Source organism: Schistocerca cancellata, chromosome 1 (genome assembly GCF_023864275.1).
Source record: "Schistocerca cancellata isolate TAMUIC-IGC-003103 chromosome 1, iqSchCanc2.1, whole genome shotgun sequence".
NCBI lineage: Eukaryota > Metazoa > Arthropoda > Insecta > Orthoptera > Acrididae > Schistocerca > Schistocerca cancellata.
Window position 1 is genome coordinate 554182966 of NC_064626.1, and position 23266 is coordinate 554206231.

The following is a 23266-nucleotide window of genomic DNA, read 5'->3' on the forward strand; positions in this document are numbered from 1 at the left end:
CACACACACACACAAATATATTGTCAGCCGTATACAGCAAGAAAGGGAATTTCCTTCAGTGGTGTATAATGGTCAGTCGAAGACTGTGTTGGTGCCTGAAAGCCAGAGCACATCCATTGCTATTCATATTCAAACCAGCTTTTGGGTTTTCTATTCCATCACAGATCATCTGATGCATCTGGAATGTGCAGTGCAGAGTGCTTTCATGCACCATCAACACCTGATCACCATATTTTTGATTTACAAAAGATGTGTGATACTGTCTTGTGCCATCACATTCTGTCTACACTACACGGGTATTTTTCAGCATTGCTTACCAGTTTTTCTGCAGAAGGTTTTTATTCCTTCAACTGTTCCAGGTTAGTTTAACTCTTGGGAACTTGTTTGTACAAGAGAATAGGATCCCTCAGGGTTTGATTTTGAGGGTTCTCTCTTTGCAGTTAATATTATAGTGGCACCATGGTTCCCAGTTTCACCCTCACTGTGCACAGTTGACTTTTGTTTACATACAGTTCCACATCATTGTGCACCACAGTATATCAACATTTCTTGTACAAAAACTCTGGTCATGCGCTTTTGACAGCTCAGGACTGTGCATCCTCAACCAGAACTGTACCTAGGTAATCAGTTACCTGAAATAGTTGAAAATTTTAGAGTTTTAGTGCTTTTATTTGATGATATGATCACCCCACATGCTAGCTAAAGGCAACTTGCTGGAGGAAACTTGACACCCTCTGATCCTCAGCAACACTGCTCGGAGAGATGACTACACAGTTCTTCGGTGATTCCTCAAAGGTTTTATTTTATCCTTCTTGATTTATGGATTGGCAGTATCACCAGTGCTAAACTTGTTAGTCTTTGTCCTCCATAGTGGTGTGCGGTTAGCTTCTGTCCAAGCTCAAAGACCCATGGAGAGCCTCCTGGTGGAAATGGGTACTCTACCATTGAGGATCTGACATCGGCAACTCTAAGCAAACTGTTTACTCACAGTTTGTCAGGTCTCTATCCTCCCATGAAGCTCCCCCCTGCGGGTCCGGGGTTTAGAATAGGCCCAAGGTATTCCTGCCTGTCGTAAGAGGCGACTGAATGGAGTTTCACACATTTTGGCCTTTATGTGATGGTCCCCTGTAGGGTCTGACCACCATTCTTCAAAAATTTCCCGAAGAGCGAGCCAATTGGGGAAGGGCTCCTTACATGGTTCATTGTGTCCATCGTGCATTGAAATCTTTAGCCCACTTTCTCGTCATCACATTTTAGTCCCATTGATTCTCCATCTCTTGGGCGAGGACACTGGTGTGTTTTCTACCATGCACTATGCAGTGTCGCTTTCAACGTCACTGAAGACCATGGACATCCTTGAACTTGATATCCAGCATGATAGCCAGTCCATTGTGGTGGGGCCGCCATGTACACTGTTGGTTGTAGCCCCCTGACCACACAGAGGTTAACTCCCCACATATGATGTATGCCGAGGGGTAGATGCCCATCCCCCTGGGGCATCGAGACTCCCAGCAATGGTCATCCTGCCAGGTGGCTTTTGCTGTGCCTGGATGACGGCCGTGGGGAGGTCCCCTGGTTGGAGTGGGTGGCATCAGGGCGGATGACACGCGATGAAGCATAGTCCATCATCACTTGCTGGTGACAAAACTCCAGCAGTCTCTAAGCGTTCACTGTCTCAATTCAACGCACAGAAGTATGACCCCAAATTGTTCCCCTCTCTGGCCACACCATGGCAGGAACGTCAGGCTAAGGATGGCAGCGGATCTTACTTGACGCGGCACCTGGTATGTTGGGGAGTCTTTCACAACGATGAAGCCTCAGTTTTTTGTTGATCATTTAGAGGAAAAGTATAGGGAGGTGGAGGGATTGTCCAAAATGAGGTCCGGGTCAGTCTTGATCAGAACAGCATCATCTGCCCAGTCACGGATGTTACTTGCTTGTAACAAGTTGGGGGATGTTTCTGTAACCATCACGCCCCATAAGAGCTTAAGTATGGTCCAGGGTATCATATTTCACAGGGACCTTCTTTTGCAGTCTGACGATGAGCTGCACGCCAATTTAGAGTGGCGAGGTGTAAATTTTGTCTGGCGTCTCCACTGGGGTCTGAGGGATAACCAGGTTGCCACCAGTGCCTTCGTCTTGGCCTACAAGGGTGATTCATTGCCCGAGAAGGTCAAAGTGATGGTCTGCCGCTGTGATTTAAAGCCCTATATCTCTCCCCCAATGCAGTGCTTTAAGTGCTGGAAGTTTGGCCATATGTCTTCCCACTGTACTTCCAGCGTCACATGTCGAGGTTGCGGATGCCCATCACATCCCAATACTCCATGTGCCCTGCCTCCCATCTGTGTCAACTGTGTAGAGCACCATTCACCTTGCTCACCAGACTGCAGGATTCTCCAGAAAGAAAGAAAAATCGTGGAGTACAAGACCCTGGACTGACTGACCTACACTGAGGCTAAAAGAAAATTTGAATACCTGCATCCTGTACCTATGATATGGTCTTACACCGCCACTACGACAGTCTGGCCCCATCAGCTCCGTCATCCTCAGTCACCTCTCATAGCTTGAAGACAACACCTGCCCCCTAAATGGTGGAGGACATTTTCCTCCCCGTTGCTCGTGCACCATCTACTTCGGGAGTAACCCCCCCCCCCCCCACAACTATAGGGAACGTCTGTCCCCACTTATAAGCCAGGGAAGTGTTAAGTCTTTTTCGACTTCTCTCACTAGGAAAGGGTCCCTTGGGTCACTCACTTCCCAGATTTCTGCTAGTGGGAAAGATAACACCCGCCAGTGGCTGAAGAGCCCAAATGCAGCTGGTTGTAGGGCTTCACGCTCATCCTCAGTCCCAGAGACTGAGTCAGTGAAGTCCTCCCAGCCAGTGAAACCCAAGGAGCAGCGAGAGAAATACAAAAAAAGACCCCTAAGACCAAGGGAATTGCGGTGGCACCCACACCACTGCTGCCTGCAAGCTCTGTGACTGAGGATGAGGAGGAGATTCTGGTGTCCGCTGAGGACCTAGATCTCGCCAGACCATCAGACACAATGGATATAGACTGCTCAGGCAATAAGTCGGTGGCAGCAGGTTACTCTGAGGTGTAAATTGACTCATTGAATATTCCATGACTTCCCAGTCTCACGATGACGTCATCCTTCAGTTGAATAGGGGCGGTTTCTTCCACCGCCGCCTGAGTTATGGCAGCTTTACACCTGCTATCTGCATTGCCCTCCAGGAAACCTGGTTCCCAGCAGTGTGGACCTCTGCCCTCTGCAACTATTAGGGATATTACAGGAACCATAGTGACTATAATATGTCATGTGGATTTGCGTTTATGTCCTAAACTTGGTCTGTAGTGAAACTGTGCCCCTTGAAATCCCTCTTGAAGCTGTGGCTGTCCGAATAAGGACGACGCAGGAAATAAATATCTGAAATGTATATCTTTCTCCAGATGGTGCAGTACCCCTGATTGTATTAGCTGCACTGATTGATCAACTCCCTAAACCTTTGCCACTTTGGGAGACTTTAACGCCCGTAATCCCGTGTGGGGTGGCACTGTGCTTACTGGCTGAGGCACAGATATCAAAATTTTACTGTCTCAGTTCGACCTCTGGTTCTTAAATACTGGGGCTGCCACACATTTCAGTGTGGCTCATGGTAGTTACTCGGCCATTGATTTATCAATTTGCAGCCCAGGACTTCTCCCATCTATCCACTGGAGAGCACATGACTACGTTTGGGGTAGTGACCACTTCCCCATCTTCCTGTCACTGCCCCAGCATCGAGTCCGGACCGAGAAACTTTCACCGCTACTGTCACCTTTGAATCTCCCCCGCACAGGAACATAAATGTGGTGGTTTAGCAGATGACTAACAACAATTGTTTCTGAGGCAGAAAATGCGATCCCTCATTCGCCCCCGGCATAAGGCAGGCCCTTGGTGGTCGCTGGAACTCGCTGAAGCAATTAAGGAGTGTCGGCGAGCTCTACAGTGGCATAAGTGGCACCCTTCCCTGGAGCACCTCATAGCCTTTAAATGGCTCTGTACCCGCCTTTGCCAACTTATCAAATGATGGAAGCAGCAATGTTGGGAGAATACTTCTTGACCATTGGGTGTCATAAATCACCTTCTCAAGTCTGAGAAAAGGTAGTCTTTTCGGGTACCAGATCCTGGTGTTATCATAAATGGCGTGTTGTCTACCAATCCACGATTGCCGAGCACTTTGCTCAAGCCTCTGCATCGGAGAATTACCCCCAGCCTTTCGCACTCTCAAATGGCGGCTGGAAGGGAAAGTCCTCTGATTCACTACACACCACAGTTAATCCTGTAATGCCACATTTATAGAGAGGGAGCTCCTCAGTGCCTTTGCACATTGCCCCAACACAGCTCCTGGGCAAGATCAGATCCACAGTCAGATGATAAAATGTCTCTCATCTGACTACCAGTGACATCGGCTCGTCATCTTCAAACGGATCTGGTGCAATGGCATCTTTCCATCGCAATGGCGGGAGAGCACCATCATTACGGTGCTCAAACACGGTAAAAACTCGCTTGATGTGGATAGCTATCGGCCCATCAACCTCACAAACATTCTTCGTAAGCTGCTGGAACATACAGTGTGTCGGCGGTTGGATTGGGTCCTGGAGTCAGCTGGCCTAATGCTCCATGTCAGGATGGCTTCTGCCAGGGTTGCTCTACCACTGATAATCTTGTGTCCCTTGAGTCTGCCATCCGAACTGCCATTCCAGACGCCAACACCTGGTTGCCGCCTTTTTTGACTTACGTAAAGCATACGACATGATCTGGCGCATCATATCCTTGCCACCTTATACAAGTGGGGTCTCCGGGGCTGCTCCCAATTTTATCCAAAACCCCCCAGGGGGTCCACAACTCTTTTGTGGATACGTGCGTAGCGAGCACAGGACCCCGAGTTAATGTGGCCTTCCTTCCTTTCCGGGCTGCATACCTTCCCTTTCCGCATCCTTCCCCATCCCGCATCTTCGCCCCTCCTCCCCTCACCTCTGGCTCTTTGCTTCCCTTTCTCCCCATCTGGGAGTATGGTTTGTGCCTACGTCCGGAGACGGACACTCTAAACTGTTCCAAATTCCTTGCTTTCTATACTTGCAAGTCTTCGTCCTTCCTCTGTCCTTCTCTTTTCCTTCCCGCTTCTCTCTGCACTTTTCTCCGCTGCGGCGTTTGAGACCCCTCTTCTTTCCTTTCCCTTTCTCTTTTTTCCCCCCTGTGCGTGTCTGAAGGCCGACCCACGCACTTCCATGCGTAGCCGGTGACGGGGTAACACGTAATTCCCTGCCCCGGGTAGACAGGTAGGACACGTACGTACCCCCTGGTAATGGCTAGGCCCAGGGAGGGGTGATTACCTGAGCTGATACCTTCCGAAAGTGCCGATTGGTCCCTCCGTCCGTTTGTCGGGAGGTGTGACCTGAGGTGTGAACAATCACCTAAGGCGGGAGTGCCCTCAGCGAGGGCCCCCATAAGGGAGGAGCGCGCCATCGGAGACGCTGGTAATCATGGGGGATTCTTCCGCAATGGTTTCCTCACCTTCCACTATGTCTGCTCACAAACGTAAGTTCACTGAGTCTCAGCCACAGACAGTTCTTCCATCGTTGCCACACTTCCTTGTTGTTTCTCGGTCTGACGAAGGTCACGACTTCTCCACGGTCAACCCTTTCATTATTCAGAAAGGTGTCGACGCAATTGCAGGTCCTGTAAAGTCTTGTTCCAGATTACGGAATGGCACCCTGTTGTTAGAAACAGTCAGTGCCCTCCAGGCACAAAAATTGCTGCGTACTTCTCTGCTCCACACCTTCCCTGTCCGGGTGGAACCGCACTGTACCTTAAATTCCTCGCGTGGGGTCGTTTATACACGCTCCCTCGATGGATTGTCTGACGAAGAAATTCAGCACTACCTGTCTGACCAGGATGTAACGGCTGTTCATAGAGTTATGAAAAGGGTTGACACGAACATCATTCCAACCCGCACTGTCTTCTTGACATTTGACAAAGTTCAACTCCCATCGAAAATCAAAGCAGGCTATGAGATAATTTCCGTTCGCCCTTATGTCCCAAACCCTACGCGTTGCTATCGGTGTCAGCAGTTCAATCACACCAGCCAGTCCTGTTCCAATCCGGCCAAATGTGTTACGTGTGGCAAGGATGCCCATGAGGGTGCTTGTCCACCTCCACCACCTCGCTGCATCAACTGTATGGGTGACCACGCTGCTTCCTCTTGAGATTGCCCCGTTTTTAAGGACGAAAAGCTCATCCAGGAAATCCGAGTGAAGGAAAAGGTGTCGACCTTTGCTGCTCGAAAATTATTCGCCAGTCGCCAGCCCACCGTGCCTCAGACAGGAAAATACAGCACTGTCCTTGCTTCTCCTCGGCCAACAAAGGAGGCGGCCACGCAGACTTGCGACCTCACCTTTAGTGCCACGGTCGTCAGATCGGCCAGCGCAAAGATCGCCCGTTCAACCTCACCACTTTCTCCTGCCCACTCTATGGCTCACCCTTCATCGGGTTCTGCTAAATCTCGAGCCCCAAAGTCCGACACCAAGCCTTCCAAAAAAGAGCATAGTTGTGAAGAGTTTTTACGTACCGCAACTTCCCAACCATCGGTTCCTCCTTCATCTAAACATCATACTTCTAAGAAGGCTACAAAAAAACCCAGTTCCTCTCCTTCTCCGCCAAGGCATGTCCCATCTACAGCACCACCTGGCGGAAATCGCCCTCGCCCGTCTTCTGTGTCGCCGAGGCGCACTGCTGGTGGCCGGTCAACCGGCCGATCGCTGGTGGCAGGAGCTGCTCCTGACCAACCTATGGATCAGGATCTTCTGCCTTCGGCTGACTGCCATTCCATGCTGTCGGTCGCTAGCTCCGAGCAGTCTTTGAGTTGACAGCAACTTTGGTCACATTCCTCCATTTTCTGTTCACCCTATGTCTATTGTCCACTGGAATATCCGCGGCATTCGAGCCAATCGGGATGAATTGTCTATCCTCTTACGATCCTACTCGCCGGTCATCTTCTGTCTTCAGGAAACAAAGTTGCGTCGCCATGACTGCTTTGTTCTCCCTCATTTTCAATCAGTCCGATATGATCTCCCCTCTGTTGAAGGCTCTCCAGCCCATGGAGGACTCATGATTCTTCTCTATGATACTCTCCATTATCACCCAATCCCCTTAAACACTTCCTTCCAAGCTGTCGCCGTTCGTCTTTCCCTTTCCGGATACACGTTCTCTCTTTGTACTGTATACATTCCATCGTCCACACCAATGGCATGAGCTGATCTCCTTCATCTTCTTGGTCAGCTTCCACCCCCCCTATTTGCTGGTTGGGGACTTCAGTGCCCACCACCCGCTTTGTGGATCTCCACATCCTTGCCCACGTGGCTCCATATTGCTAGACGTCTTCCACCAAGCGGATCTAGTTTGCCTCAACACTGGGGTCCCCACATTTTTGTCTGCCTCCACGACAAATTTATCTCATTTGGACCTTGCGGTCGGTACTGTTCCGCTAGCTCGGTGCCTAGAATGGTTCGCCCTTGATGATACACACTCGAGTGACCACTTTCCATGTGTGCTCAGACTGCAGCCTCAACTGCCATATATGCGCCTGCGACGGTGGAAGTTTGCCCAAGCCGATTGGACACTTTTTTCGTCTCTAGCGACATTCGATGACCGTCACTTTCCCAGCGTCGACGATGAGGTCACACATATTACCGACATTATTCTTACAGCTGCGGAACGTTCAATACCACGCACCTCCGAATTGCCCCGGCGCCCCCCAGTTCCTTGGTGGAACGAGGCATGTCGTGACGCACTACGTGAGCGGCGACGTGCTCTTCGCATTTTCCGTCACCATCCTACTTTGGTCAATTGTATCCGCTATAAGCAGCTCCGTGCGCGATGCCGTCGCGTCATCCGCGATAGCAAGAAGGCAAGCTGGAAATTCTTTATTAGCTCATTTAACACCTTCACTCCCTCCTCGGAAGTTTGGAGTCGGCTTCGACGGTTCTCAGGCGCGCCTAGTTTCTCCCCGGTCTCTGGGCTCACTGTTGCGCATGATACATTAGTGGACCCCATCGAAATTTCTAATGCCTTGGGTCAGCACTTTGCTGAGATTTCGAGCTCTTCCAATTACCCGCCAGCGTTTCTCCCGAAGAAACGTGCAGCGGAAGCGCGACCTCTTGCTTTCTCCTCTCCACATCGCGAAAGCTACAATACTGTTTTCTCTATGCGGGAACTCCAACATGAACTCTCTTCTTCTCGCTCCTCCGCCCCAGGACCGGATGGTATCCACGTCCAAATGTTGCTGCATTTATCAACCCATAGTCTGCGTTACCTCCTTCGCCTTTATGATCGAATTTGGACCGACAGTACTTTTCCCCGACGATGGCGGGAAGCTGTCGTCGTTCCTGTTCCGAAACCTGGAAAGGACAAACATCTCCCCTCTAGCTATCGCCCCATTTCTCTCACGAGTAGTGTCTGTAAGGTTTTGGAGCGTATGGTGAATTACCGTTTAGCTTGGTGGCTGGAATCCCGCAGTCTTTTAACACCTGCCCAATGCGGATTCCGAAAGCATCGTTCTGCAGTTGACCATCTTGTTGCTCTCTCCACTTATATCATGAATAATTTTCTCCGGAAACGCCAAACAGCAGCAATATTTTCTGGTCTGGAGAGAGCATACGATACCTGTTGGAGGACAGGTATCCTCCGCACACTGTTCTCTTGGGGCTTTCGAGGTCGGCTGCCCCTTTTTCTTCGCGAATTTATGGCAGAGCGCACATTTAGGTTGCGGGTGAACACTGCTCTCTCCCGTACTTTCTCCCAAGAAAACGGGGTACCCCAGGGCTCTGTGCTGAGTGTTGTACTGTTTGCCATTGCCATCAATCCAATTATGGATTGTCTCCTTCCTGATGTCTCGGGCTCCCTCTTTGTGGACGATTTTGCGATCTACTACAGCTCAACGGACCAGCCTTCTTGAACGACGTCTTGAAGGCTGTCTCGATCGCCTCCACTCTTGGAGCATCGAAACCGGCTTCCGTTTTTCTCCCAGTAAGTCCGTTTGTGTTAATTTTTGGCGACGTAAGGAGTTTCTTCCACCCTCCTTACATCTAGGACCTGTCAACCTTCCGTTTTCGGACGTCGCTAAATTCTTGGGTCTTATGTTTGACAGGAAACTGTGCTGGTCCTCCCACATTTCATATCTTTCGGCTCGAAAACATCGTTAGGTGTAGGGAGTGCCTATGTTGTTGGCGACACCCCAAATCACTTTCGGCTTCCCGACCAGTGTTCGGTCTATACTGCGGAGCTTTACGCTGTTCTCCGGGCTATCCACTACATCCGCTGCCATCAGCGGATACAGTACGTTATCTGCTCCGATTCTCTCAGCTCTCTCCTCAGTCTCCAAGCTCTTTACCCTGTGCACCCTCTGGTCCACCGGATTCAGGACTGTCTGCGCTTGCTCCACCTGGGGGGCGTCTCGGTGGCGTTCCTCTGGCTTCCGGGACACGTTGGTATCTGCGGAAATGAGGCGGCCGATATTGCAGCCAAGGCTGCAGTCTCTCTTCTTCGGCCAGCTATTCCATTGATTCCCGTCGCCGATCTACGGAGCGTTTTATGTCGTTGTGTTGTTCATTTATGGCACGCGCACTGGTCGACTCTTCCACAAAATAAATTGCAGGACGTGAAAACTCTTCCTTGTGCTTGGACCTCTTCCTCCCGAACGCGTCGTCGGGAGGAGGTAATTTTAACTAGACTCCGGATAGGGCACTGTCTTTTTAGCCATAGATATCTTTTGAGCGGCGATCCTCCTCCACTCTGTCCCCACTGCTCTCAGTTGTGGACGGTAAGACACCTTTTAATTGAGTGCCCCTATTTTACTCCGTTACGCGCCCGTCTACAGCTGTCGCCTGATATATCGTCAATTTTAGCAGATGACACACGATCGGCCGATCGCGTTCTAGAGTTCATTCGTGCCAGTGAAATGACGTCAGTCATTTGAAGTTTTTTTGGGACAACCAACCCCCTTCTGTAGTGAGTTTTTAAGCCTTCCTTCTGCTTTTAGTTTCTCCAATTTTATGACTTTCGTTCCCATTGCTGCTAGTTTCCGTTTTCGTTTTTTTACTGTTTCCTAAGTCACAGACCAGGCGCTAATGACCTTAGCAGTTTTGCGCCCTAAAACCATAACAAAAAAAAATTTTATCCAAAACTTCCTGTCATTCCGTGTCCAAGTTGGTGCCTCCCATAGTTCCATCCATATCCAGGAGAATGGAGTCCCGCAGGGCACTGTATTGAGAGTTTCTCTATTTTTAGTGGCCATTAATGGTCTAGCAGCAGCTGTCAGACTCTCCGCCTCTCCTTGTCCGTATGCAGACGACTTCTGCATTTCGTACTGCTGCTCCAGTACTGTTGTTGCTGAGCAGCGCCTCCAGGGAGCCATCCCCAAGGTGCAGTCATGGGCTCTAGCCCATGGCTTCCAGTTTTCTGCCATGATGACGTGTGTCACGCATTTCTGTCGGCATTGTACCATTCATCTAGAACCAGGACTTTACCTTAATGATTCTGAGGTCTGGTTTTTGATGTCGTCAATGCCCTTCACTGCCTGAGCAACACCAATTGGAGTGCAGATCACTGTACGATGCTGCAGCTCTACAGAGCCCTTTTTTAATCCCGCCTTGACAATGGGAGTGTGATTCATTTTTCGGTGGCGCCCTCAGCATTGCGTTTCCTTGACCCATTGCACCATTGCAGAGTTCGACTATTGACGGGAGCTTTTAGGACGAGTCCGGTGACAAGTGTACTGTTGGAGACTGGAGCCCCTCCATTGAAGATCAGGCACAACTGCTTGCCAGTTACGTTGCAGACATTCATAGCTCTCCTGAACATCCTAATTACAGTTTTCTTTTCCCAACCATGGTGGTTCACCTCCCACATAGGCAGCCCAGGTCATGGCTAATGATTGCGGTTTGTGTGCGATCGCTTCAGTCTGAACTGGACTCCTTCCCTTTACCACTTCTCCTTGAGGTCCATTCATGTACACCTCCATGTGGTAACTGTAGCCTGAAGCTTTGCCTGGACCTTTCGCATGGCGCTAAGGACTCCGTTAAACCAGCGGCTTTCCGCTGTCACTTCGTCTCGATTGTTGAAGTGTTCCGGGGCTCTGAAGTGGTTTACACCGACTGCTCGATGGCTGATGGTAATGTTGCCTTCGCCCTTGTCCACAGAGGCCGTATTGAACAGCATTCCTTGCCCGATGGCTGCAGTGTATTCACTGCAGAGCTGGTGGCCATATCTCGTGCACTTCAGTATATCCGTTCATGCCCCGAGGAATTGTTTCTTTTGTGTACTGACTCCATGAGCAGCCTTCAAGCTATCGACCAGTGCTATCTTTGCCTTCCTTTGGTGGCGTCCGTCCAGGAGTCCATCTATGCCCAGGACCGGTCCCCTCTTTCAGTGGTGTTTGTGTGGACTGCTGGACACTTCGGCATCCCAGACAATGAACTTGCTGACCGGCTGGCCAAACAGGCTATACGGAAACTGCTTCTGGAGATGGGCACCTCTGAACCTGACTTGTGTTCTGGCTTACGCCACAGGGTTTTTCGGCATTTGGAGGCGGAATGGCATAACAATACGCACAACAAACTGCGTGTCATTAAGGAGACTATGAACGTGTGGAAGTTTTCCATGTGGGCCTCTTGCAGGGAATCAGTTATCCTCTGCCGGCTCTGCATTGTCCACTCTTGGGTGACCCACGGTTACTTCCTGCATCGTGAAGACCCACCTCAATGTCGGTGCGGTGTCCAGTTGACAGTGGCTCATATTCTGGTGCACTGTCCCACTTTGACTGCCCAGCGATGAAATCTTGGGTTACTGGATTCATTGCTACTCATTTTATCTAACACCACCTCCTTGGCTGATTTAGTTTTATGTTTCATTCGTAAGGGTAAGTTTTATCATTTGATCTAAGTTTTAGCGTATGTCGTTTGTCCCTCTGTGTCCTCCACCCTAGTTGCTTTTGGGGTGGAGGTTTTAATGTGTTGCAGTGTTGCTGGCTTCTCCTTTTTATTCTCGTGGTCGGCCAGCCATTGTAATCTGCTTTCTTGGTTTACTCTCTTCTGTTTCTAGCATCTCTGTTGTTTTCTTGTCCTCTTTTGTTCCTGTTACTGTTCATTGCCATTTCTTCATTCTTGTGGTTTTTCCTTTCTTTCTGTTTCGTGTTATGTCTCGTTTGTTCTATTCTCACACTTGTGGCGTTGTTTTATAAGGAAAAAGGGGCCAATGACTTCATAGTTCGATCCCTCCCTCCCTCCTTTAAACAAACAAACCAACCAACCAACCACCCATGAAGCTAGCCTCTGTTTCGCAGCCAAAAGTTGAGCTTATTTGACCAGTTGGGATGTGACCATAGGCTCTACGCAAGGACCTCCATCTACCCTGTCTCGTCTATATAGACACACACTTTCTAGGTATCCCTTGCGGGGTGTACCTAATTCTCTGATTGGTATGGCCTGTTTCCATAAGCTTAAGGAAATACTAGAATCGGCAGTTCTCAGCCTCCTCGTCTTTTCTTTGTTCATTCTTAACCTAGTGTTTCTAGTTACCTAAGTATTACAGTTTTTAGCCACAACAACCAAGTCAAAGATCTTGGAACAGTCTATCCTTTTCTCATTTCACACCATCGTTTTATGTGAATTTTCTGTGGAAGAAGGGACTAAAAATCTAACTGTTTAGTCCTATTAAACCTACTGCCATCATGTAATCAACTTTCCAGACAAATGTGTGATCAGAACATATGGCAGAAACTCTGTTTTGGTCATTCCATCTCTGCACTGGGTGGAATTCATTGCCATACATCTGATATACACACCAGCTACAGGGGTGGATCTGCTGACGTTTAAGTGTGAAGTTCATTGCGTGGTTAAATTGGTTTCAGTGTGTCAGTTATGTTCAATAGCTTTACAAAAAATTAATTATAAAGTGCATTACAAGTACATATACTCTGCTGAAAACTATAAAAATATGTTGCTAACTTATGTACAGTAAAATATGGAAGTGATACCATGGAATTTACCTTGGCCTAGTAGAATGTTTCTTGGCCTGTTGCTGTGGTGTAATGTGTTGCGGAGTTTTCTTAATTTTTGATAGGACTTTTGAAAATGATAGTTACATTCAAACTAGTTTAGCTGCTAAAACATTTTGTGCAAGTCTTTGCTTGGATTCTTACAGAAATTTGCTCATTGCTGCTCTTTGCCAGTAATATGCCACACACAAACAGCATTGAATTTCATTGCTGAGTTAAGATTAGATACCTGGCTAGTGGAGGGATTATTCTTAATCAATCATCCACTTCCTTATGATAAACATTTCTTGTGTCTGGGGTCCATCTACAAACCCTGGAAATAACGCTTAGTGGCTCATTCAACACTCCAGATTGTGATTCTGTGTCTGGCCTCCTTGAAGATCTGCTAAAATGGTGCCCTGCAAAACAAGATCCAAATGGAATTAGTTTTAAAACTCCAATAGATTGCACTTAGCTCACAGTAACATAAGTACCCAAGAAAATCTTAACTAGTGACTGGCTTGCGCATGTACAGATTTGTCCATGTTGCCACTGTGCAATCCCTGGTGGTTAAGCATATTTTCATTGCATTCAGTGGAATCTACATACAGTAGCTAATGGTGTTTTATGTATAAGTACTTTTCTGTGTATTTGTATATAGGCAAATGCTATCTAACTACACCTCCCGGACAACAGTTGAAGCACACAGAAGATGGGATCTATGCCAGAATAATTTTGTACACGTACATACCATCAGCAGACATACATGATTAGAGTTGCAATTATCTGTTACAGGTAGAGTGGTTAACAGAATGCAGTGGTGCTGCTACAAGGCCCATTAGGGTCATGAACAGTGTCAGATGTTGAGTGATCACACTGAAGGACACACGTCACATATCGTGTGAGACAACAATATCAGCACCTGGCCAGGTAGTCGAATACTGCAATATCCAATTTTTGGAGCATTCAGATGTGGCAGTGGGCCCAGTTTTTCATAGGAACACGAGGACAGGCAAACTCGTTTTAAAGGTTCCATCTACCAAGTCTGACAGCCACAAGGGAAGATTGTCGTGTTGTTCATCAAGTACATCATAAGCCCCTTCATATCTGCACCTGCCATCCGAGAAAAAATAATGTACTCCATACGACATTCTGTACTATCCTGCATAACCCCCTGCGAGTCCAGGGGTTAGAATAGGCTCAAGGTATTCCTGCCAGTTGTAAGTGGCAACTAAAAGGAGTCTCACAAGTTTCAGCCTTTATGTTATGGTCCTCTGTAGGGTTTGACCTCTATTTTTCAAAATTTTTTTCGAAGAGCGAGCCAATTGGGGAAGGGCACCTTACATGGTGCATCATGTCCGTTGTGCATTGAGATCTTTAGTGTCACATTGCAGTCCCACTCATTTTCCATCTCTTCGGTGAGGACACCTTTCTGGGTGCGTTTTCCACCATGCACTATGCAGTGTCGCTTTCCGTGCCGATGATGACCATGGACTTCTTTACACCTCATATCCAGCATGGTAGCCAGTCTGTTGTGGTGGGGCCACCATGTACCCTGTTGGTTGTAGCCCCCTGGCAACACAGGGATCGCTCTGCTGATGCCAGCACAGTTAGTTCCCCAAGTATGCCATGGAGTAGATGCTCGTCTCCCTGGGGTCCTGACAATGGCCATCCTGCCAGGTGGACGTTGCTGAGGTAGGGTGGTGCCAGTGGGGAGGGCCCCTGGTTGGAGTGGATGGCGTGAAGGCGGATGACACACCTTGAAACGTAGTATGTCATCTCTTGCTGGAGGTCCACCACCAGCAGTCTCTAAGCGGGCAAAGTCTAACTTCAATGCTAAGAAATATGACCCCAAATCATTCCCCTCCCTGGCCACACCATGGGAGGAATGCCAGGCTAAGGATGGCAGCAAAGCTTACTCGCCACAGTGCCTTATATGTACGAGAGTTCATGGGGACGCTTTCATGTCCATGAAGCCTCAGTTTTTTGTGGAGCATTTGAAGGACAAGTTCGGGGAGATGGAGGGATTGTCCAAAATGCACTCTGGGTCAATCTTGATAAAAACAGCATCCTCTTCTCTGTCACAGGCATTACTCACGTGTGACAAGTTGGGGGATGTTTCTGTTACCATCACGCGCCATAAGAGCTTAAAATGGTCCAGGGTATTATATTGTTTCGCAGTCTGACAATAAGCTGCGCACAAGTTTAGAGTGACGAGGTGTTCACTTTGTCCATCAGGGTCCGAGGGATAATCAGGTTGCCACAGGTGCCTTCATCTTGGCCTTTGAGGGTGACACATTGCCTGAGAATGTCAAGGTGATGGTCTACCGCTGTGATTTAAAACCATATATCTCTCCCCCAATTCGGTGCTTTAAGTGCTAAGAGTTCGGCCATATGTCTTTCCGCTGTACTTCCAGCGTGACATGTCGAGAATGTGGATGTCCACCACATCCCAATACTCCATGTGCCCCACCTCCCATCTGTGTCAACTGCAGAGAGCATAATTCATCTTGCTCGCCAGACTGCAGGATTTTACAGAAAGAGAGGAAAATCGTGGAATATAAGACCCTGGACTGACTGATCTACACTGAGGCTAAGAAGAATCCTGTGGATATGATCTCCTCTTACGCCACTGCTACGAGAACAGTTGTTGCCCCATCAGTTCTTCGAATACCTGTCACCCCTCAGAACCGGAAGCCTACACCTGCTTCAGGAACAACACCCCCTCAGCGATTGGGGATATCAGTTCCCACCTCTGAGCCAGAGCAGCGTAAATCTTCTTCGGCTACTATCGCTAGGACCTCCCAGGTTTCCGCTAGCGAGAAAGATGACAACCACCAGTGGCTGAAGAGCCCAAAAGCAGTTGGTTGTAGGGCTTCATGCTCATCCTCTGTCCCATAGACGGAATCAGTGAAGTCCGCCCAGCCAGGGAAACTCAAAGAGCAGCGAGAGAAATCCAAAAAGGTCACCAAGACCAAGGGAATTGCAGTGGCACCCACACCACCGCTACCTCAAGCTTTGCGTCTGAGGATGACGGGGAGATTCTGGCATTCGCTGAGGACCTAGATCTCACCGGACCCCCAGACAATGGCTGTAGACTGCTTAGACATAAGTCGGTGGCAGCAGGTGACCCTGAGGCGTAAACTGCCTCATTGAATGTTCCATGCCTTCTCAGTCTCACAATGATGTCATGCTCGAGTGGAGTTGTGGCAGTTATTTCCATTGCCTGGCTGAGCCACAGCAACTGTTAAGCTTTACACCTGCTTTCCCACCAGGAAACCTGGTCCCCGGCAATGCGGACCTCTGCCCTCCACAGCTGTAAGGGATATTACAGGAACCATAGTGACTATAAGCGAGTGGAGTTTGCGTTCATGTCCTAAACTCAGTCTGTAGTGAAACTGTGCCCCTTCAAACCCCTCTTGAAGCTGTCGCTGTCAGAATAAGGATGACACAGGAAATAACTGTCTGCAGTGTAAATCTTCCTCCAGATGGTGCAGTACTCCTGAATGTATTAGCTGCACTGATTGATCAACTCCCTAAACCTTTTCTACTTTTGGGTGATTTTAAGGCCTATAACCCCTTGTAGGGTGGCACCATGCTTACTGGCCAAGCATAGATGTCGAAACTTCACTGTTTGAGTTTGACCTCTGCCTCTTAAATACTGGGGCTGCCACACATTTCAGTGTGGCTCATGGTAGTCACTCAGCCCTTGATTTATCAATTTGCAGTCCACAACTTTTCCCATCTATCCACTGGAGAGCACATGACGACCTGTGTGGTAATGACCACTTCCCCATCTTTCCGTCACTGCCCCGATGTCAGGCCCATGGACCCGCCCAGATGGGCTGTAAACAAGGCAGACTGGGAAACTTTCACCTCTGCTGTCACTGTCGAATCTCCCCCACATGGTAACATTGATGCGATGGTTGAGTAGGTGACAACAATCGTTTCTACGGCAGAAAACGGGATCCCTCACTCTCTATGGATCCCCCGGCGAAAGAAAGTCCCTTGGCGGTCGCTGGAAGTCGCTGAAGCAATTAAGGAGCATCAGCGAGCTCTACAGTGGCCTAAGCGGCACCCATCCCTGGAGCACCTCATAGCCTTTAAACGGCTCCATCCCCGCATGCGCAAACTTATCAAACGACGCCAGCAGGAGTGGGGAGAGATATTTCTTGACCATTGGGTGCCATAGGTCACCTTCCCGAGTCTGGTCAAAGATCATACATGTTATCAGATACCAGACCCCAACAGGTGTTCCTGGTGTTTGGTGTTAGTATAAATGGCATGTTATCTAATGACGCAAACATGATTGCCGAGCACTTTGCTGAACACTATGCTTGAGCCTCTGTGTCGGTGAATTAATCTCCCCCCCCCCCCCCCCCCCCCCCAGCTTTTCGTACTCTAAAACGGTGGATGGAAGAGACTCCTCTCATTCACTACTATACTGCTTCATTTACGGGGTAGGAGTTTGTCAGTGCCCTTGTACATTCCCCATCACAGCTCCTGGGCCAGATCGGATCCACAGTCAGATGCTTAAACATCTCTCATCTGACTACCAGTGACATCTCCTCGTCATCTTCAACTGGATCCTTCCATCGCAATGGCGGGATAGCACCATCATACCAGTGCTCAAACCTGGCAAATACCCACTTGATGTGGATAGCTACCGGCCCATCAGCCTCGCAAACATTCTTCATAAGCTGCTAGAATGTATGGTGTGTCGATGGTTAGTATGGTCCTGGAGTCAGGTGGCCTACTGGCTCCATTCCAGGGTGGTTTGCACCAGGGTCACTCTACCACTGATAATCTTGTGTCCCTTGAGTCTGTCATCCGAACAACCTTTTCCAGATGCCTACACCTTGTTACAGTCTTTCAATTTACAGAAAGTGTACGACACGACCTGGCAACATCATACCCTTGCCACATTGTATGAGTGGGGTCTCAGAGGCCCGGTCCCAATTTTTATCCAAAATTTCCTGTCACTCTATACTTTTGATGTCCAAGTTGGTGCCTCCCTTAGTTCCTCCCCATATCCAGGAGAATGGGGTCCCGCAGTGCTCTGTATTGAATGTTTCTCTATTTTTAGTGGCCATTAATTGTCTAGCAGCAGCTGTAGGGCCATCTGTCTAACCTTCTCTGTATGCAAACAACTTCTGCATTTCATACTGCACCACCAGTACTGGTGTTGCTGAGCGGTGCCTACAGGGAGCCATCCACAAGGCGCAGTCATGGACTATAGCCCACAGTTTCCAGTTTTCATCTGCCAAGTATTGTGTTATGCGCTTCTATCAGCATCATACCATTCATCTGGAACCACCCCTTTACCTTAATGACGATTCAATCACTGTAGCGGAGACAAATGGATTCTTAGGACTGGTTTTCGCCGCCTGATTGACTTAGCTTCCTCACAATCTTCAGCTTAAGTGGAAGTGCTGGGAGCACCTCGATGCCATCCGCTGCCTGAGCAACACCAGCTGTGGTGCAGATTGCTCTACGCTGATTCAGCTCTACAGAGCCCTTGTTCAATCCCACCTTGACTATGGGACTGTGGTTTATTGTTCGGCGGTGCACTCAGCATTGCTTTTACTCGACCCAGTGCACCACAGTGGTGTTTGACTAGCTTCGGGAGATTTTAGGACGAGTCCGGTGACTAGCATCCTGGTTGAGGCTGACTTCCCTCCATTGAAGGTTCAGTGTGCACAACTGCTCACCAGTTATGTTGCACACATTTGTAGTTCTCATGCACATCCGAATTACTGTCTCCTTTTCCCACCCATCTCCCGCATCGGTGGCCCTTATCAGGGCTTACAATTGCAATTTGTGTCCGATCCCTTCTATCCAAACTGGAGTCCTTGCCTTTACCACCTATACGTGAGGTCCATTCAAGTACACCTCCATGGCGCATACATAGGCTGCGGCTTTGTCTGGACCTTTCACATGGCCCTAATGACTCTGTTAACCCATTCCTTGCCCAATGGCTGCTGTGTTCACACTGCAGGGCTGGTGGCTAAATCTCGTGTACTTAAGCACATCTGTTCATGCCATGGGGAGTCGTTTCTTCTGTGTAATGACTCCTTGAGCAGCTACAAGCTATCGACCAGTGCTGCCCTGGTCATCCTTTGGTAGTGACCATCCAGGAGTCCATCTATGCCCTGAAATGGTCCAGTCATCCAGTAGTGTTTGTGTGGACCCCAGGCCACGTTGGCATCCCATGCAACGAATTTGCCAACAGGCTGGCCAAACAGGCTACGTGGAAACTGCTTATGGAGACTGGCTTCCCTGCAACTGACCTGCGTTCACTACTACACCACAACGTTTTGCGTCTTTTGGAGACAGAATGGGATAACCTCATATGCACAACAAATTGCGTGCCATTAAGGAGACCAAGAATGTGTGGAAGACCTCCATGCGGCCTCTTGCAGGGACTTTGTAGTTCTCTGTCGGCTCTGCATTGGCCACGCTTGCATGATACATGGCTACCTCCAAGCGCCGTGATGACCCACCCCAGTGTCAGTGCGGCGCCCACCTGACAGTGGCCCATATTTTGGTGAGCTATCCTTCTTCGGCTGGCCTCCGATGGACTCTTCAGTTACTGGACTCGTTGCCATTAATTTTAGCTGACAACACCTCGTCGTCTAATTTAGTTTTATGTTTTATACATGATGGTGAGTTTTATCATTCTCTATAAGTTTTAGCGCATATCATTTGGCCCTTTGTCGTCTCCACTTTAATGCTTTTAGGTTGGATGTTTTAATGTGTTGCAGAGTGGCTGGCTTTTTTTATTTATTCTTGTGATCGGCCAGCCAAGGTCATCTGCTCTCTTGTTTTTATCCCTTCTATCTGTTTCTTGCTTCTCTGTGGTTTTCCTTTCCTGTTTTGTCCATAGTAGTGTTGGTTGTCCTACTCGTGTTCTTCTGGTTTTTCGTTTCTCTTATTGTGCTGTACATCTCCTTTCTATTCTTATTTCTCTTGTGTAATTATTTTACTGGGAACAAGGGACCGTTGACCTCGCAGTTTGGCCCCTCCCCTTTTTTTAAACCTACCAACCTATCCTTCATAATTGATCAAAGACTAGCGGCAGCTGGACTGTGGAATTTCTGTCCTGTGCACAGGCTGTCACTAACACCAAAACATAAACAGCTGTGTTTGGAATAGTGACGTGACTGGGAAGCATGGACTTCTCGTGAAAGCACCAGGTTTGAATCCTGCCTTGGGCATGGATGTGTGTGATGTCCTTAGATTAGTTAGGTTTAAGTACTTCTAAGTTCTAGGAGACTGATGAGCTCAGAAGTTAAGTCCCATAGTGCTCAGAGCCTTTGAACCATTTTTGAAAGCACCACATAGTGTTCAGTGAATAATCACGGTTCTGCACTATCCCTGATAACCATTGTCAATGAGCATGGTGGCATCCTGGGAAGATGTCCCATTCATTCAACATTTTGGAAAGGCAGAGTGTTACTCGTGGTGTCATTGTGTGGCGAGCCATCGGGTGCGACTTCAGGTCGCAGCTGATAGTGATTGAGGAAATCTTGATGGCACATTGGTATGTCATGAACGTCCTCCGTACTCGTGTTTTACCACTCGTGCAACAGTATCGTGATACCATTTTGCATCAGGACAGCGCTCATGAGTGTTGGCATGAGTCTCTCTCAACTGCCTGTATGAAGTTGAGGTACTCCAGTGGCCAGCAAAATCCTCAGATCCCTCCCTAATAGAACATGCGTAGGACCATCTTCGACAGAACTTGCGTAGAACCATCTCGGTCATCAACTCCATCCCAGTGCCAGTATCCCAGTTGTGGGCTAGCTGGCCTCAGGAGAAGATACAATGGCTTTGACACCCTTCCTGACTGAATCAGTGCATGATGCACTCAGACCAGAGTAGATGCAATGTCATACTGTTAAGTGAGCTCATACTGCCAATTTCTTAACAAATTTGAATAGATTTTGACTCGTTGATATAACATAACATACCTTCTCAATGCATGAAATTTGTTTGTTTTCTGGTCCACTTCTGGGTGCTTCACATTTTTGTCAGGCAGTGTACTTTCACTGCAACACAACTTTCTCAATTAATAAAAAAGTCCAATAAATTAAAAACCATAAATGTACTCTTTTTCAGTATACTGTTTGGAATATAGTGTGGATTGGCTGGAATGTATTCATCATCTGCTTCTACCTTGACGTTGGCATATTGGACAAAGTGAGTATATATTCTTATTAAAGAAACACATCCAGCTTTATTGTTGAAGCTCAGTTAGTCAGATTCAGATAAGTTGCCTATTTTATTGCTTATGGTTGCTATTGTGTTGCCAAACAGACCAGTAACATTCCTGCTTGAATTACCATATTACTTCCATGTTTCTTAGCGTCGGCAACAGACTCTTAATCTATTTATATGTATGACCACCTTTCATCTCCATTGTTTGTTAATGTTATAAATGATTGTATTTTCCTGGTTTTTCCTTTGTCATATTCAGTGGTACTTCAGTTGCATCAGTTTACCCAGCACATTTGAGATGCTTCAGCTGCACAGTTCACCCACCTTCTCATATTTGTTTCTGTTTTTGTGTTTTTTGTGGACATAATCTTTTCACTCATTCTATTGACCAAATTCTGAATGGCACTATACTTTAGATTCTACAGAATAACATAGTTATCAGAACAAATTGAGTAGAACCACTTTTTATTTCACATTTGTTACATGATGCCAGCACTCGCAGAATGTGTTTTTGCCTGCTGTTTTCAGCAACTATTAATTAGGCTACCAGCAGTGCCTGGTAATCATAATCATGTTTACATTCCACACTGCAGGTGTAATGACACTTTGTTGTGTTGGGTTAGCAGTGGTGGACAGTCTTCATGTAACTTTGAGACGTCTGACTGAAGGAACGAAGTTCCAAGGCATGAAGTGTCAACTAAATAAAAGTTTAAGTAGTTTGAATCATACAAAAGAATTCGCTGAGTCATTAATTCACTGCCTAGAGTACTATCAGCTTCCATAGGATCTTACCTGGCAAAGCGATCTGTTTAAATGAAAGTTAGAGTTGAGAGGGCAAACAAGGTGGTACAGAGGTTGACACCAAACTTTTGTGTGGGAGGAAAAGGCTTAAACCTCCATCCATCCATATTTAGATTTCTGTGAATTGCTTAACTCTGTTAAGGCAAATACTGGGACGGTTTCATTGATGATGCCACAGCTGATCTTGCTTTCATGGATCTTGCTTTTCCACATAAATATAGAAATAGCACAGCAGCTGGCTGGTATGTTAGTTTATTGGCTTTTAAGTGATAGACACAAAAAATGTTTTCCACAAGTAAATTTAAAATTAGGCAAAATAACAGATATTATGATTTTGAAGAAGAACAACAGTTTTCATGAATCTGTGTTCTTACGTTTATCCCAATTTTTTACACAAACTGGGAAATAAATTATGGTGTTTTTGAGTAATAAATAAATTCTGTGAACATGTTTTCAGGTAAGAAGCTGTAAAGAAAGCATGTAATTATGTTGATAACAGGAATCAGAATGAATGTTAAATTTTTATTGCAATCTGTAATGCCATGTTACATTTTAATCTTTTACACTCAGTGATATTTTACTTTTCAAAGTGTCAGTCACATTCTGTGTACATTGGTTTGGAAATATGTTCATGCCCCCTCCCCCACATTATCAAAAACTTTAGCACATAACTAAACTGTAGAACGAAAGACTTTCCTTGGAACACTTATTTTTAAAATGATGAAAGATGTATCATATTTGTGTGTGTGTGTGTGTGTGTGTGTGTGTGTGTGTGTGTGTGTGTGTGTGTGTGTGTGTTTGAATGGTGAAGGAATTCATGGTGCATCGATCGCTAGTGCGACCCACAATGCCTTCTCAAATAAAAAAGCAAACTATCCACAGTGAGGGTAGACACTAGTTACAAAACATACTTCCCCTGCATGACTCCTCTCCATTGTGGCACTTGCTTAGCCTGCACACTGCAACACAATTTAAAATCAACCAAGCTGGAATGTGTGCACTATACTTACTGTTAGTAACTCACTTGATTGCTGCTCTCCTTACTTCTGAACTGGGAAAAATCGGAAGTGCTTCATGTCTGACCACAGCCATTAGATTAGATTAAATTCACTTTCATTCCAATTGATCCGCAGTGAATAGGTCCTCCAGGATGTGGAACATGTCAGAAAAACA

General features: G+C 47.5%; 1 protein-coding gene across 2 annotated transcripts in view; it reads left to right on the forward strand.

Moving 5' to 3' along the window:
• The window catches only part of LOC126180522 (uncharacterized), an 89504-nt gene that overhangs the window by 15913 nt on the left and 50325 nt on the right, over positions 1 to 23266 (forward strand). Inside the window, exon 3 of one of the 2 annotated variants that reach the window (XM_049924701.1) lies at positions 21194 to 21274. The exons of the other annotated variant lie outside the window; for it this stretch is intronic. Coding sequence (XP_049780658.1) covers positions 21194 to 21274 — 81 coding nt within the window. The remainder of the gene's footprint in view (positions 1 to 21193; positions 21275 to 23266) is intronic. 2 annotated transcript variants of the gene reach the window in all.